Raw genomic sequence first — 14,705 nt, 5'->3', positions numbered from 1 at the left:
TCAGTTTCCAGTGGGAGAAACGTTCAGCCATCCCAGGGGCTGAAACATCCACGGGCTGCTACTTTATCTCCTGGGTGTCCTCTGGCACAGTTCCTCTTTTGAAAATAAATTAATGTGTTCATTATATCTTCAATGTCTTCCTCTCAGGAAGCAGAAAATCAATCACCTAACATCCTGAGAGCAGTGCAGCATCTCTCAGTTATGTTTAACACAGAGGCACAGACAATCATCTTTGGCTATCAAGAATCCTGTACAATCAAAACACACCCAGAGTCTCCTGATGCAGTAATCGGCGGTGGCCAGGATGACTGGTGGTTTCTAGGGAAATACGAACCAACACAGGATAACAGGAGAGCAATTGCCCCGTCATTTTGGAGAATAGGTTGACTCCCGATTTATGGTCGTTATTAAAATAGATACCCTCAGTAAACTTTTCACTAATTAAGAAGGATACTCTATCTCAAGTCATAAGAAATTTGTTCACGAGGGATGCAAAGTTTTAGTCCCAGTTTCATCACTATTAGGGATATTTGGGAGCAAGTCAAATACTCGGACCTCTCTGAGTATTGTTCTCTTCATCTATAAAATCGGTATAAGAATACCTACTTGCAGCCGGGCATGGTGGCTCACAACTGTAATCCTAGTACTTTGGGAGGACAAGGCAGGCTGATCACCTGGAAGGTCAGGAGTTCGAGACCAGCCTAGGCAACATGGTGAAATCCTGTCTTTAAAAATACAAAAATTAGCCAGGCACAGTGGCGGGCACCTGTAATCCCAACTACTCCGGAGGCTGAGGCAGGAGAATCACTTGAACCCAGGGGGTGGAGGTTGCAGTAAGCCGAGGTTGCGCCACTGCACTCCAGCCTGGGCAACAGAGACTCTGTCAAAGAAACAAACAAATAAACAAAAAAAACATATTTGGGCTGGGCACCATGGCTCACACCACCTGTAATCCCAACACTTTAGGAGGCCAAGGAGGGAGGATCACTTGAGCCCAGGAGTTCAGGACCAGCCTGGCAACATAGCCAGACTCTGTCTCTACCAAAAAAAAATTTTTTCAATTTAATTTTTTTTAAAAAAAGAATACCCATTTGATTGTATGGGGATGAAAATACCCATTCATGAAGGTGGCTGTCCACAGCACCCCCAGTCACTCCTTTGCTTTCGTCAGGGTTCCTTGGAACACGAGGAGAGCAAGATCTTGCGCGTCCAGCTAGAGCTAAGCCAGGTGAAATCCGAGCTAGACCGCAAGGTCATTGAGAAGGATGAAGAAATCGAGCAGCTAAAAAGAAACAGCCAGCGGGCAACGGAGGCCATGCAGAGCTTGCTGGATGCTGAAATCCGCAGCCGGAACGACGCCCTGAGAGTGAAGAAGAAGATGGAGGGAGATCTCAATGAGATGGAGATTCAGCTGGGCCACTCCAACCGCCAGGTGGCAGAGACCCAGAAGCACCTGCGCACGGTCCAGGGCCAGCTCAAGGTGAGCACGGTGGCCGCCTCTGCGTACCTGGACGGGCTGCAGCCTGCCGGGCAGCTCTGGCCTCACCCCGGGTCTCCCCTGCAGGACTCCCAGCTGCACTTGGACGACGCCCTGAGGAGCAATGAGGACCTCAAGGAGCAGCTGGCCATCGTGGAGCGCAGGAATGGCCTCCTGCTGGAGGAGTTGGAGGAAATGAAGGTGGCCCTGGAGCAAACGGAGCGGACCCGCAGGCTGTCGGAGCAGGAGCTGCTGGACGCCAGCGACCGCGTGCAGCTCCTGCACTCCCAGGTGCGTCAGCCCTCACTCCTGTGCTGAAAAGCCACCCTGGGGCAGGTAGCGCCTCCTGCACCCCTAGCTGCTTCCGCCATCCCTCGGCTCAGGGCCCACGCCGTGGGAAGGAGCACCCGGTTTCTCCCAGACTAGTGGTCAAGAACAATTTTCTTTAAGCTTGCTTCTTGAAATAACTGACTCTTGATTGACAGATTTCTGAGCCTTTTCTGATCCAAACATTAAACATCTTGCACGTTGTAGGGAAATCAGAGCAAGAAGGATTAATTATTGTGTAAGGCGCCTGGAAGTACTATTTAAGAGGAAACCTTAGAATATTAAGATTTTATTTCAAAATAATTATTTTTGACCCGGCTCAGTGCCACACCTATAATCCCAGCACATTGGGAGGCCAAGGTGGGAGGTTCGCTTTAGCCCAGGAGTTAAGGCTGCAATGAAATATGATCTCACCACTGCACTCCATCCAGCCTGGGCAACAGAGGGAGACCCTGCCGAAACAAACAACAACAACAACAACAACACACACACACACACACACAAAACACAAAATAATTATTTTTATAAACGTTTTTAAAACTCCTTTGTTTAAAAAAATAGAAAAAACAAGCAAATATATGGAAGAAAAAAGTCAAGTATATTATTAACATTCTGGGGTCTCTCATTCTTAGGCCCCTTGTGAATTATATAAATATTATGTTTTTGCCTCTAATCCCAGGACTTTGGGATTGTTTGATCTCAGGAGTTTGAGACCAGCGTGGGCAACATGGCAAAACCGTGTCTCTACCAAAAAAAAAAAAAAAGTTTTAATTAAAAATAAATGCATATACATATAGTAAAAATATGAGCAATCTTTAGCAATCTCTTTTTTTCATTTAACAATCATGAACATATTTTGAGGTTTTTTTTTTTTTTTTTTTTTTTTGAGACAGTCTCGTTCTGTCACCAGGCTGGAATGCAGTGGTGAGATCTCGGTTCACTGCAATCTCCACCTCCTGGTTAAAGCGATTCTCCTGCCTCAGCCTCCTGAGGATTACAGGTGCACGTCAGCACACCCAACTAATTTTTGTATTTGTGTAGATACGGGGTTTCACCATGTTGGCCAGGATTGTCTCGATCTCCTGACTTCAGGTGATCCGCCAGCCTCAGCCTCCCAAAGTGCTGGGATTACAGGCGTGAGCCACTGTGCCCAGCCTCGACATCTTTAAATAGTGTTCTGTAATATGATTTTTAATGACAGAAAAGTAGGCTATTCTACCTGTATATTATTGCACTTTCATTTAATCAGTCTTCTGTGGTTATTTTAGATTGTTCTCAGTAAAAATTTTACTTTTAGAAAGGCTGTTTTGATGAACTTCCTCATAACCAAATTTTCATATACTTCCATGATTACTATCACTTAATATGTCTAGAAGTAAATAAATTTCTAAAAATGAAATTTCAGGTTCCAAACAGCAAAGATATTTGTAATATATTATAAATTGTTCTTTAATAAGGCTGTCCCAATTTTTATTTTCTCTGGGAAAACGTGTGAGAGTTCTCTTCTATAAATTCTCGAATATTCTAGCTCTTATTTAAAAAATCTTCACCAATTTTATTGCCAAAGCATACCTCACTGAGTTTTTAGTATGTTTTTATTGCTAATGAGGTGGAACATTTTATCACTTTTCTTGACCGTTTGTACTTCTTCTAGTATGTTTTACCCATTTGTACTTTTTGCCCTTTTTGTTAATTGATTTGCCTTATTTATATGTTAAGAAAGGGAATATTTTCTTCTGTAATATACATTGCAAATGTTTTTCAGTTTGTCATCACCCTTACAATTCTATTTATGGCATATCTTGATTATTTGAATTATTTTTCATTTTATATAGTATGTCTATCAATCATTTCCTTGCTCCAACACCTTTTACTGAATAATCTATCCATCCTCAAATATTTGAAATTCTACTTTTATCATTTACTCAATTCTTTGATGTACGATTCTTGGGTCTGTTAACTGAACAGAAGCAGGACTTTCTGTTCAGTTAAGAATAAAGAAAGATCTCAGTACTTGGGAGGCCAAGGTGGGCGGATCATAAGGTCAGGAGATTGAGACCATCCTGGCCAACACGGTGAAACCCTGTCTCTACTAAAAACACAAAAAATTAGCTGGGCGTGGTGGCGGATGCCTGTAGTCCCAGCTACTGGGGAGGCTGAGGCAGGAGAACGGCGTGAACCCTGGAGGCGGAGCTTGTAGTGAGCCGAGATCCGGCCACCGCACTCCAGCCTGGGTGGCAGAACGAGACTCTGTGTCAAAAAAAAAAAAAAAAAAAAAGAGGAAAGAAAGAAAGAATAATGTACAGTACTGTACCCAGCAGGTCACCCATGTGAAAAATAAGAAATGGAACAGGATCACGATTTACTTCCTTCCCCGCCCAACCCTCCCCCTTCCAATTTTTTTAAGTGCCCAGATAGAACCCACACCCCTGATATCTAATTCTTCTTGTAGAACACGAGCCTGATAAATACCAAGAAAAAACTGGAGGCTGACATAGCTCAGTGCCAGGCAGAGGTGGAGAACTCAATCCAGGAGTCCAGGAACGCAGAGGAGAAGGCCAAGAAGGCCATCACGGATGTGAGCTCTGTTCTTCCTTTTCAGAGACGGGGTTTGGAACTGAGAAAGGGGGGCCTCTGAGCCAGGGTGTGGCAAGTATGTTTCATCTCTTATGACCACAGTCGGTTAGTGGTGGCTTCCCAGACAGATGGAATGAGGTACAGTCTCAGCAGCGGCAAAGTGGGAGGGGAGGCTGAGGAATCAGCAAAGACTGGCTGGAGTCAGACACGGGAGGCTCAGCACCATGATCCCAACATTCTCCTCTTCTGCAAGCTCCAGGTAGGGATGGGCGGACGGGGCCTCTGATGTGTCCTGTGAACTTAACCAGGCCGCCATGATGGCTGAGGAGCTAAAGAAGGAGCAGGACACCAGCGCCCACCTGGAGCGGATGAAGAAGAACCTGGAGCAGACGGTGAAGGACCTGCAGCACCGTCTAGATGAGGCTGAGCAGCTGGCACTGAAGGGCGGGAAGAAGCAGATCCAGAAACTGGAGAACCGGGTAGAGTTTTTGAGAGGATTCTTACTCTGAAAGTGACAGCCTCAGACAGAACCACAGTCCAGAAACTGAGATGGTGGGAAAAGGCCATTGATTGAATAGACTGCAAATTCAGTTCCAGGACTGCTTGCAAAATTCCTTGTGAGCCTCATTTCTCATCTCTTTCTGTTTCATCTGTTCCTGTGCCCCAACACACACACACACACACACACACACACACACACACACACATCTATTTTGGTATGCTCACACCTCAGCAAATGTAATATCATGATGTGTGTTAATGTTCACATTCCATTTGCTGTGTAGATTCAGATGCACACACATACATGGAAAAAGCTATGAACATGTACTTTACGGTCATAAAATTACACATTTTGATGCATTTACATTTTGGACCAAGTTTCACTTTGATAAACACGGCCCATCCTACATAAAATCTGCAGTTTCCGTTTTCTCCCAATCTCAGGTTTCCTTCCCTCCCCAGCTTCTCTCATCTCTCAGTGCAGGCTGCAGTTCTGGCACAGGTATGTCTCTTGCTCCAGCCCCAAAAGAGGGCGATCGGGGCTTCTTCCTTTAGGTTGAGGCACCAGAAAAGTTCAACCCCCGACACCAGGACATCCTGCTCTTTCTTTATCTGGGAGCGTATCCTGCAGTTATTGTTCCGTTTCTTTGCTGACTGTTCCCTTTGTTTCCTGTCCCCCTTGCTTTTCCTTTTAGACCCATGTGGTTTATTTCAATCATTTTAAAATGGGCTGTACTAGCGGTTGACATTTTGGAGGAGGGCTCTGCGGAGGAGGCTGTTCGAGTGTCTCTTGTCCCAGGGAGACAGGAAATGAAAGAGTGGGAGGAAAGGAGGAGGAGGAGGGAAAGAAAAGGAGACAACTTTTCCCAGCAGGAAGGCCCCCAAATACTGTCATTCTTTATGCAAACCTGCAAACCACGGAGGATTTCCTCCCCAGGCACATGGTCCCATTAAATGTGAAAGGATTTTTTTTTGGGGGGGGTGCTAAAAACAAGGCCGTAGACTTTTTGAATAACAAAAGTAAACACCAGGGAAGTTAGAACTTCCCCCCAAGTTCTTGAATGTTTATTTTCAGTGGTCCCCAGTCCTATTCCATCACAATGAGTTTAGGCCTGTTCTTCTCATGGATCCCTCCTATGTGAAAAGGATTAGGTCTCATGACACCTTCTGCCACACTATGATTCCTGGAGTGACAGGGAGCCCTTGGCCACCCTCCCCCTCCCATGGTGAGGTGCCTTGACTGTCCTCCCATCCGCTGCCCAGTTATGTGACTTCCATAAACCTCACAGAAGCCTAGAAAGAATTCCTAGGAAAACACATGTTTTGTAGAACCTGATGGAAGACTTTCCTGGGTCCAGGAGGTGGAGGGTGGGGAGGTTTGGGGAACAGTGCCCAGAATAAGTCTGTCCCATTGATAGTTTTCAAGATTGATCTAGTGAGTCTCCAAGCCGGAATCGTCCCTGCTGTGCAGCCACTGTGATTCCCGGTGGAGTGGAGAATGCAGCTAGCTGATGCCCCTCCTCGGCTTCAATCTCTGGATTGTGGAGTTGGGACCACAGTTGGAGACTTGCGTCCTCAGTGGCTACCCTTTCCCCTCAAGACTCCGAGAAAGGCAGAAGCAACTATGAAATTAACACCACCTGTGTAGTGCTTTGTCATTCTAACCATACTTTCACATACTTTAATTCAATCTCCACATTTGAGGTAGGCTAGGCAGGAAATATTATCTCCATCCCAAATATACAGAAACTCATGCTCAGTGGTGGCAACTGACTTGCTTTGGATCTATCAAGTGGGCCTGGAGAATGCTTTGATTACTCCTAGCCCAGGTTCTCTTCGTGATCCCTGCTCTCTTACTTGATCTGTAATCAGGGCAACCGTGAACAGCTGGGTAGGTTTCACCTGCAAGGACAGGTCAGGTTAGCTTTTGCTGCCTTTGCCAAACTACCTGCCTCCACAAAAGGGTGCATCTGTGCAAAGCCTGACCCACCAGCTATGCTCTGTGCACCTGAGGCTGCCTCTGCCCAATGAGGGCATCTTCTTCTCACTTGCTCAAAGCACCTGCATGGACTTGTGATGACCTTGTCAGTAAAATATGGCTCCTGAGCCCTTTAGGAGGAGACATCTTGGCAATAATCCCATTAGGGGATCTTTTTTTTTTTAACTTTAATTTCTGGGATTTACCTAGGTATAGACGTGCTATGTGGGTTTACTGCATCCATCAACCCACCATTTACATTAGGTATTACTTCTAACGCTATCCCTCCCCTAGCCCCCCACCCCCCGACAGGTCCCGGTGTGTGATGTTCCCCTTACTGTGTCCATGTGTTCTCATTGTTCAACTCCCACTTATGAGTGAGAACATGCGGTGTTTGGTTTCCTGTTCCTGTGTTAGTTTGCTGAGAATGATGGTTTCCAGCTTCATCCATATCCCTGCAAAGGACATGAACTCGTCCTTTTTTATGGCTGCATAGTATTCCATGATGTATATGTGCCATATTTTCTTTATCCAGTCTATCATTGATGGGCATTTGGGTTGGTTTCAAGACTTTGCTATTGTGAATAGTGCTGCAGTAAACACATGTGTTCATGTGTCTTTATAGAACGATTTATAATCCTTTGGGAATGTATCCAATAATGGGATCGCTGGGTCAAATGGTATTTCTAGTTCTACATCCTTGAGGAATCACCACACTGTCATCCACAATGGTTGGACTAATTTACACTCCCACCAACAGTGTAAAAGTGTTCCTATTTCTCCACATCCTCACCAGCATCTGTTGTTTTCCTGACTTTTTAACGACCACTAGGGGATCTTGAGTTCACGCTAGAATGATTGGCCCATGAGTCCATGAGAGAAGCCTGGGAGAGGAGACTTGAATTCTGTGTTCTTTTCATCCTACCCAGGTGCGGGAGCTGGAAAATGAGCTTGATGTGGAACAGAAGAGGGGAGCTGAAGCCCTGAAGGGAGCCCACAAGTACGAACGCAAAGTGAAGGAGATGACTTACCAGGTAGAGGTCCCAAAAACCTCCTCAGCGAATGCTGTATGGACCAAGCCCCATCAGAAGTGGCCATAGGTTTGTAGGCCCCTGCCACGTGTACCCTGTTTGCAGGCTGAGGAGGACCGCAAGAATATCCTCAGGCTCCAGGACCTGGTGGACAAGCTGCAGGCCAAAGTGAAGTCTTACAAGAGGCAGGCTGAGGAGGCGGTGAGCACAGGAGGTCCCCGGGAGTGCCCACAGACAGACAGTCCCTGGGGCAGCCTGGGTGTCCCCGCCATCCCCGAGTGGGAGCAGGTTCCTGGTTGGTAAAGTCCTCTGAGTCTCAGGCCTGAGTTTGCATTTGCAGGCTATAAACACAGAGACACCTGTCCTCTTCCTCTCTTGGTCCATGTTAAGTCTTCCCCACCTTCACCACCTCTGTGTCCTCTTGCCTCACCCTACTTGGCCAACCCCCTTCATCCCCTTCATCCTGCCCACCGTGACTTACTTGACCAACCCCAGAGCATGTTAGCCTACCCTGGCTGGCACTGGATCACCCTGACTCTCTCAAACCACCCCAGTCTACCCTCCCAGCCCTTCCTGCTCCCATGACCTGACTTGAGGCACCTCATCCTAATTCCCACCATCCCACCACAGCCCACCCTCCTAGGCATCTCCAGCCTTCCTCAGCCCTCCCAACTCCCTCCACTCCATTCCATCCTTTGTGATCCGCCCTTTGATCAAATAGGTGAAATCAACAGGAAATAAATGGAATGGGCTGAAATCCATGTTTCCCAAAGTGTCTTCTGAGGACACTGGTTCTGAGGGATGTTAATAGCAGGAAGTTGGGCTGCCATGAGGAGGAGCTTATTATTTTACAGAAAAGAAATAGTTTGGGAAAATCTCAGTTAAACAAAGTTACAATGGTTGCTTTACTTCAAGGGTTTCTCAGATTGTGTAGACATTGTAGAGTTTCATATGTCATCAACTCTACAAAGTGGAAGCGGGGTTCCAGAATATACCATTTCTCACACTTCATTGACTTTGGAACCTTCTTATTGTATGCAGAAGGGCTACTGTTCTAATGACCAAAATTTAGGGGAGCCTGCCCTGGACAAATGGCTGAGTTTCTCCCATTGCTCTTTTTCCTCCCTTCCCTGGAGCCTGGTTGGTTCAATCCTAACCTCAGGGAAGCAGATCTGAACTGGCTCAATATTGAGAGCAATTCGTGCACATGGGATGAGTACAGTCCCAGCAGGTTTGGCAGGCTAGAGGGTGCCCAGGAGGATACCTTAATCAGGAATCCTTGACATTCCCCCAAATAGACCAGTACAGTGGCCTGGCCCTAGACAGATGACGCTGGGCAGAGGCACAGGATGAGGGAGACTTGGGCCATTGGTCTCTATACCTTCAGATGCCTTGGGAGAGCACTGGACTTAGGTCTCCCCCAAAGATCTCTGTGGAACAGATACCATATAGAAGAGGTGCAAGGGAACATTTTTGGAGGTCCTAGGAGGGACAGTAGCACCTGCAAGGTGATTCGAGGCAGTACATATGGTTGTGGGCTGGGAGCCTTGTCCTCACACTCTGGAGAAAGCCTACCTGCCCTCTTTGCCATGGGGGAATCCAAAGCCCTGGTTGCTTAACTCCTCAGAGGCCTTCAGGGACAGGGCACCTCATAATCAGACTGAGGGGCTCTATAGCTTCATAACCCCTATCTCCTGTGTAGGAGGAGCAGGCCAACACGCAGCTGTCCAGATGCCGGAGAGTCCAACATGAGCTAGAGGAGGCTGCGGAGAGGGCGGACATCGCCGAGTCCCAGGTCAACAAGCTGAGGGCCAAAAGCCGAGATGTGGGCGGCCAGGTAAGAGCAGGTACCTGAGATGTAGGGGCCAGCTAAGAACAGATACTGAATATGGGGGCCAGGCGAAAGCCTGAGTGTGGGAGGCTAGATAAAGGCAGGTACCTGAGATGTGGGGACCAGGTAAGAGCAGGTATCTGAGATGTAGGGGGCCAGGTAGGAGTAAGTACCTGAGTATGGCTTCTTCCCAAGAAGTTCCAAGCCCCGGGGGAGTCCCATGGACCACCCAGGGAGAACCTGGAGGATGACTGTTGATCCTCTCCTTCCTGCTGCTAGTCACGCACTCCCAAATGCTACTGTTTTAGCAAAGACTCCTGTGGTTCCAGGCTCTCGGGAGAATGAGCTGTGAGGCAGGACACTGTCATCCCTGTCTCTCCCTGTTGCTATAGATGCTGCCCATGAAGCCCCTGATTTGTAGGGCATTTGTCCTGTCGCTAGTAGCTAGATTGGTTTGTTTTTGCAATGTGCAAAGGGAAACAATGCCATTCCTTAATGTTTCTCTGAAGTTCCAGATTTTCCAGCTGCTCCACTTCAAGGTGATGTTCAGTCTCCCGTTTAGTTGACTCATTTCCTATGTACAATTGTTTTTTCTCCCACAGAAGATGGAAGAATGAGGCTCACCTGATGCTCGTTGCCATGGGACACCTCAGAGAGAGTGGAGGGAAAATGTGTGAGAAATAAATTCTCCTAAATACTCGGATTCCCGGCTCTGCTGTGTTTATTACCATGGTCCATTCCTTTTCCATGAAGCTGATATTTAGATTCTTGCTGCTCTATTGTAAATATTAAATAAGGGATGTGAAAGTGGAGGATCTTTGCTCCAAGTAGAACACATGGAAATTCAAACCATGGCCAGGTAAATCACTAGCTTCCTCAAACATTGAAAAATAAAGACCCTATGTCACTCTACATCTCTCAGAATAGCTGTTATCAGAAAACGAAAGATAAGTGTTGGTGAGGACGTGGAGAAAAGGGAACTCTTGTGTACAGTTGGTGGGAATGCAGATTGGTACAACGTAATGGTAGTTTTTCAAAAACTTAAAAATGGAACTACCATATACGATCCAGCCATCCCACTAGTGGGTATATAGCCAAAGGAAATTAATCAGGATCTTGAAGAGATATCTACGCTTCCATGTTTATTGCATCCCTGTTCACAATAGCCACAATGTAGAAACAAAATGTCCATCAGTGGATAAATGGATAAAGAAAATGTGTATATATGTGTGTGTATATATATATGTAGATATCTCATATATATGTATATATCTTCACAATGTGCATATACATGCAAATGTGCATATATATCCAAATTTGAATATATATTCATATACTATTGGGAATACTACTGGGCCATAAAAAAGAAGGAAATCCTGCAATTTGTGACAACACAGGTGAACTTGGGGGACATTATGCTAAGTGAAATAAGCCAGGTACAGAAAGACAAGCACTGCGTGACCTCAATTCAATGTGGAATCTAAGATAGTCAAACTCATAGAGGCAAAGAGTAGAATAATGGTTGCCAGGGGCTGGGAGTTGGAGGAAATGGGAAGATGTTTGTCAAAGGGTACACATTTTCAGTTGTATAAGATGAATATATTCTGGAGATCTACAGCATCAGGCCTATCTATAGTTAATAATGTATGCATGTATTAAAACGTCAATTTGTGCACCTGAAATACATACAATTCCTTTTGTCAATTATACCTCAATAAAGCTGAAAACATCCCGAAGGAAGGAAGGAAGGAAGGAGAGGAAGGAGGGAGGAAGGAAGGGAAAGAAGGAAAGAAAATAAAGATCCCTTCAGATAACTGTAGCACATTTTCCTCCTAGGAGCTCATAATTCTTGCAAATTCACTTCTCCATTTTCTCTCTGAATTTACAGATAGGGACACTGGGGCCCAGATGGATTAAGCACTCTGACTATAGTTGTCTAGGGCAGAGTGAAAATTACACCCTGGAGATCCTAGACTTGCAGGCTACCAAGCAACTCTGCTTTTCCATCCCATCCTTTTTAGAGGCTTTGTCATATAATTCTCTCATGCCCACCCATAGTTCCCCTTAACATCTGAGAAGGTAGTAGGTACTGTCAAACTCATTACTCCTAGGAAGACAGATGCTTTAGAAAAGGTTGGATAGGAGCTCAGGTACCACCTTGCTCCTCCTTCCAGCTAGGGTAACTCCTCCCCACCTGCATAGAGCCTCCTCAGGGTGTTCAGGGCCAAAAGGAAATGGGAGCAGCTGGGTCCAAAGAGATGTTAACTTTCCAAGTCCAGGATGAGACTGGACCCAGGCGCCATTCTTCCTCCTCAATGGGAAAGAAAACTACTGCTAGTTTCACCTCTCTCTCGGATCTTAAGGATCTCATCCATTCTGATTATGTTGATTTGCTTACCCTGAAGGGGCACAGTAATATGGAATAAGGACCCTTATGGGTGGATTAGGAGCCAAGACTAAATGTGAGCCTCATTCTGACCACTTAATAGCTGTAGCTGTGTGGCCTTGTGTTGATCACATATATTCTCTGAATCTGAGTTTCCTCATTGGTCAAACTGACCTGTGTGGACAGAAGCACAGGTTTTAGGTTCTGGCAAACCTAGATGGAATCCCAATGCTGTCACATACTAACTGTGTGGCCATGGACAAGTTATTCTCCTTGCTTAGTCTCAATTTCCTTATTCTGTAAGGTGTAGATAACAATAAAAATCATAGCTTTGCTAGGAGGGATGAGGGGGTTGGGGTGACAGCAAGAGGCATAGACAGAGCTTCTTTAGGGATAATGGATGTTCTAAAATTGATTGTGGTGGTGGCAGTATAACTGTGAATATATTAAAAGCCATTGAATTTTATACTTTAAACTGATAAATTGTATGGTTTATGATTATATCTTAGTAAAACTGTTTCAAAAATTCATAGCTTCTATTACCTGATAGTAAGTACTGGCTTACTATGTACCAGGCACTGAGATAAGTACATTATTCTCTAACATCTTAGATTATTCCTTCTCTCTGGCCTTCTAGATTCGCCTTTTCATCTTATCACCAGCCCACCCCAAATGCCTTTGACACAGTGGGGTTGGAAATTGAGGAAGACTGGCAGCAGTAGTGGTAGCAGAAAATGATTCTGAGGTCACCTTCCTCTAACTTAACCACTACCATTATTATGGCTATCATCATCACCATCATCATCACCATCATCATTATCACCATCATCACCCTCATCACTATTAAAATCACCACCACCGTCACCATCACCAACTTCTCAAGATCACCGTCATCACCATCATCACCACCACCACCACCACCATCATCATCATCACCACCCTCATCTGAAGATCACCACCATCACCATCATCATCATTACCACCACCACCTTCTCAAGATTATACAATCACCATCACCACCACCATCACCATCATCATCATCACCATCATCTTCTCAAGATCACCATCATCACCATCATCATCATCTCCACCACCATCTCAAGATCACCGTTGTCACCATCATCATCACCACCACCACAAACATCATCACCATTATCATCACTACCATCACAAACATCATCACCACCATTATCATCATCACCACCACCACAAACATCATCATCACCGTTATCATCATCACCACCACCACTTTCTCAAGATCACTATCATCACCATCATCATCCTCACCATCACCGTCATCTTCTCAAGATCATACCATCATCATCATCACTACCATCGCCATCATCATCATCACCATCACCATCTTCTCAAGATCACCATCACCACCGTCACCATCATCATCATCACTACTACCATCATCACCGTCATCACCACCACCACCTTCTCAAGATCACCATCATCACCACCATCATCATCACCACCATCACCTTCTCAAGATCATACCATCATCACCACCATCATCATCACCACTACCATCACCTTCTCAAGATCATACCATCATCATCATCACTACCATCACCATCACCATCACCATCACCATCTTCTCAAGATCACCATCACCACCATCACCATCGTCATCATCACCATCACTATCCTCTCAAGAGCACCATCATCACCACCAACACCACCTTCTCAAGATCACCATCATCATCACCACCACCATCTTCTCAAGATCACCATCATCACCACCACCACTGCCTTCTCAAGATCACCATCACCATCATCATTGCTGAAAGAATCCATTGAAGTGATCTTTTCAATTGCTTCATCTTCACAGTCAAAAAAATTCAAGGTCAGGAGGCAGAATAATATTATTTCAAACACACAGAACAACATCGTATGATGCTAAGTGGTCACACGCCCATTTTTCTCTTTTCCATTCCATACTCCCAACAAGCCTATTAGAAGACCAAGCAGATATAATAACCTCATTTTCTGGAGGGGATGCAGACAAGTTATGACTTGCCCAGTGTTTGAGGAGGAGACGAGATTGCAGCTCTTCAGTCTCACATTGGTGGGTTTTCCTCTGCAAGGACAGGTGGCCAGGATCCTGAGTCCCAACCTGTCAGGGTCCCAATTCTGGTACTACTCACTAGCTTTGAGAACCTGGGCAAGTTACTTCATGACTTTAAGCCTCTGTTTCCCCAGATGTAAAATAGAGTGTAACAGTTTATAGGGTTGTTTTAATAAGAATATGTAAGAAGCACAGGTGGTCTAGAGTGGGGCACACAGTAAGCACTCTGATAACCCGTTATCCTGATGCAGAGGGTCGAGACCTGGCCCCAGGAGGTAGGTGGAGTACAAGACAGGGATTCAGTTGGACAACAGTCTGAGGTTTTGGCCATGTCTCTAAGGGGTTTTCTCTGGTTTGAGAAGTTAACATATGGAGTTGGGGGTCATTTTTCAAATCCTGTGGATTCACTTCTCCCTGACACACCAACAAAACAAAATCTGAATTCCATCTTCTCAAGAACTCTCAGTTCAGTGGGGGCTCTATAGGATTAAGATACCTCCAAGGAGCTGTGCACTTACCTGGC

At 45.6% G+C, this 14,705-nt stretch overlaps 1 protein-coding gene across 1 annotated transcript in view; it reads left to right on the top strand.

Annotated features, from left to right (window-relative positions):
* Positions 1 to 10,038, top strand: part of LOC103242382 (myosin-13) — a 45,831-nt gene extending 35,793 nt beyond the window's left edge. The window contains exons 22-28 of the mRNA XM_073005600.1: positions 1,172 to 1,480; positions 1,565 to 1,768; positions 4,257 to 4,382; positions 4,690 to 4,860; positions 7,790 to 7,894; positions 7,997 to 8,092; positions 9,594 to 10,038. Coding sequence (XP_072861701.1) covers positions 1,172 to 1,480; positions 1,565 to 1,768; positions 4,257 to 4,382; positions 4,690 to 4,860; positions 7,790 to 7,894; positions 7,997 to 8,092; positions 9,594 to 9,746 — 1,164 coding nt within the window. The 3' untranslated portion in view covers positions 9,747 to 10,038. The remainder of the gene's footprint in view (positions 1 to 1,171; positions 1,481 to 1,564; positions 1,769 to 4,256; positions 4,383 to 4,689; positions 4,861 to 7,789; positions 7,895 to 7,996; positions 8,093 to 9,593) is intronic.
* Positions 10,039 to 14,705: the final 4,667 nt, after the last annotated feature.

The sequence above is a fragment of the Chlorocebus sabaeus genome, chromosome 16, assembly GCF_047675955.1.
Source record: "Chlorocebus sabaeus isolate Y175 chromosome 16, mChlSab1.0.hap1, whole genome shotgun sequence".
In the NCBI taxonomy this organism is placed as follows: domain Eukaryota; kingdom Metazoa; phylum Chordata; class Mammalia; order Primates; family Cercopithecidae; genus Chlorocebus; species Chlorocebus sabaeus.
Note: the sequence above shows the minus strand (reverse complement) of the source record. Positions and strands in the feature narration are given on the sequence as shown.